Here is a 1,830-nt window from a genome sequence, read left to right as displayed (position 1 = left end):
ATCAATGTTTTATGGGGAGGAAGTAGTATCTTTTGGATTAATAAAACAAAATTTTCTCATAGATCAATGAACAATTCTGATTTTTTTTTATTCAAAAATAAAAATGTAGTAAGACCAATTTATTACACTCAACAACTATGTATTCATCACAATGATCGGCTTTGCTTGTAAAAATGAAAATAATAAGATAAAAAAAGAATTGAGCAAGGGAATTAGGGAAGCCTTATTCTCTGCAAATTTGCAACATAATTTGATGAACAAATTGATTCTATGCGAAAAGAATGTGAAATATTTTCAGCTGATTCGGACCCAAATACCCACACTAGGGATGCCCTGATGACACACAAACAAGAGATAGTATCCCGATGGTGCAAGATTGCCTGAACCGGGTGCGACGACCGGAATCTGATATGTCGATCTTGCAACAGCTGTTACTCTTCCTACTCCACTAAGAACCAGAAGTCTTTGATTCATTGAAAATGTATGTGTAACAAATGATGGTGCCACCATTGTCACCATGACAGAAGATACATTTAACCGACCCGAAGGGATCGTGAACCTGACATTGATCGTTTTTCTGTACCCGATTTTAGCTTGTGAAGGTGGTGAAACTATTGTGGGGCGCAATTTTGCAAACTTGGGATCTAAATATGGAGGAGAAAACGCTTCTATGCTTAAATCCGTGGGAAAAAGTTTGGTTTTAAAATCGTAGTAAACATGGGGATTGTTGCCACCGACCAGAACCCTACCATCACGACCGAGTATTGCTGTTGAGTCGTACATTCGAGGCCTGGAACTCGGGTTATGCACCTCAAATCTTGACCCGACTCGATTGTTTGGTCGGTATATTACCGGTGATAGAACCGGGTTCCGAGCGGATCCCCACCCGGCAGTACCCGAGCCCGCTCCGTTTATGATCAACACATCGCCGGTTGGTAACAACAACATATCCCCCATCACACGACCCATTGGCATGGTCTCCATCATCCAGCTTGGATTCGGATCGTTTATTCGGATCCGTCCACACGTATTCAAAGCTCCGATAAAAGTACCATTTGCTCCTCTTGGTGCACCTCCACACACCAACACTTCGGCTCCAGTACTGTTCTTCAATGGAAGTAAAACTGCAGAACCTGAACTAGGATAATTCCTTGGGTCCCCACCTGGGATTTGCGGGTAATTTTTCACCACTGCCCTTTTGACATAATCGAACAAGATAGCTCGATTATTCGCAAAAATGAATAAGTTGCCATCGCTATTGAGAAAAACAAACGGATATAGATTGTTCTCGAGGACTGGGACATTCGTCTGCACCAGAAATGGCAAGCTGTAAGCTTTATCAGCTCCGGATCTTTTCGGGAAAAATTCGTAACTGAACTGCCGCCTCCCACCAACTATAATCAGCCGACCATCCGGCAGAATGTGGCTGGTCGAATACCATCTTCTCTGTATAAGGGCACCGTTGATCTCTTGCCAATCACAAGAATTACCTCTGCATGGTCTGTACATTCTAACGTTGTGATCACCGTCATTGAATCCACCCATCTGAACAAGGGTCCCATCAGACGTGACGGCGCCGGAGGAGCAGAAGGGGTCAGTGATGAGAGTTAGGGGGCGGACGGCATTGGAAGCGACGTCGTATTCAACGGAATGTGCGGTGCAGTCTCTCTTGAGGGTGAGGTTCTTTGAATTATTGCGGCAGTTTCCGTTTGGGAGTGAGATATTTGATGCTCCAAAGTCTGTGGTGTCGAAAATGACGACTCGATCTGTGTTGAGCAGTTGCATGTGCATGGCGGATAAGCCGATATTGGGAAGGAGGAGGTCCCATTT

The 1,830-nt window shown here is 44.3% G+C and overlaps 1 protein-coding gene across 1 annotated transcript; it reads right to left on the bottom strand.

Moving 5' to 3' along the window:
• Nucleotides 1-294: 294 nt before the first annotated feature.
• On the bottom strand, nt 295-1,824 carry LOC140966471 (aldehyde oxidase GLOX-like). Its single transcript, XM_073426746.1, has one exon. It carries the CDS (start codon nt 1,789-1,791, stop codon nt 295-297), a length of 1,497 nt encoding a protein of 498 aa, XP_073282847.1. The 5' UTR covers nt 1,792-1,824.
• Nucleotides 1,825-1,830: the final 6 nt, after the last annotated feature.

The sequence above is a fragment of the Primulina huaijiensis genome, unplaced genomic scaffold, assembly GCF_012295235.1.
Source record: "Primulina huaijiensis isolate GDHJ02 unplaced genomic scaffold, ASM1229523v2 scaffold206608, whole genome shotgun sequence".
NCBI lineage: Eukaryota > Viridiplantae > Streptophyta > Magnoliopsida > Lamiales > Gesneriaceae > Primulina > Primulina huaijiensis.
This window is presented reverse-complemented; position numbering and strand designations above follow the sequence as displayed.

Coding starts and splice junctions, on each gene's coding strand:
- LOC140966471 (XM_073426746.1), bottom strand. CDS start 1,791: ATGCACATGCAACTGCTCAACACAGATCGAGTCGTCATTTTCGACACC.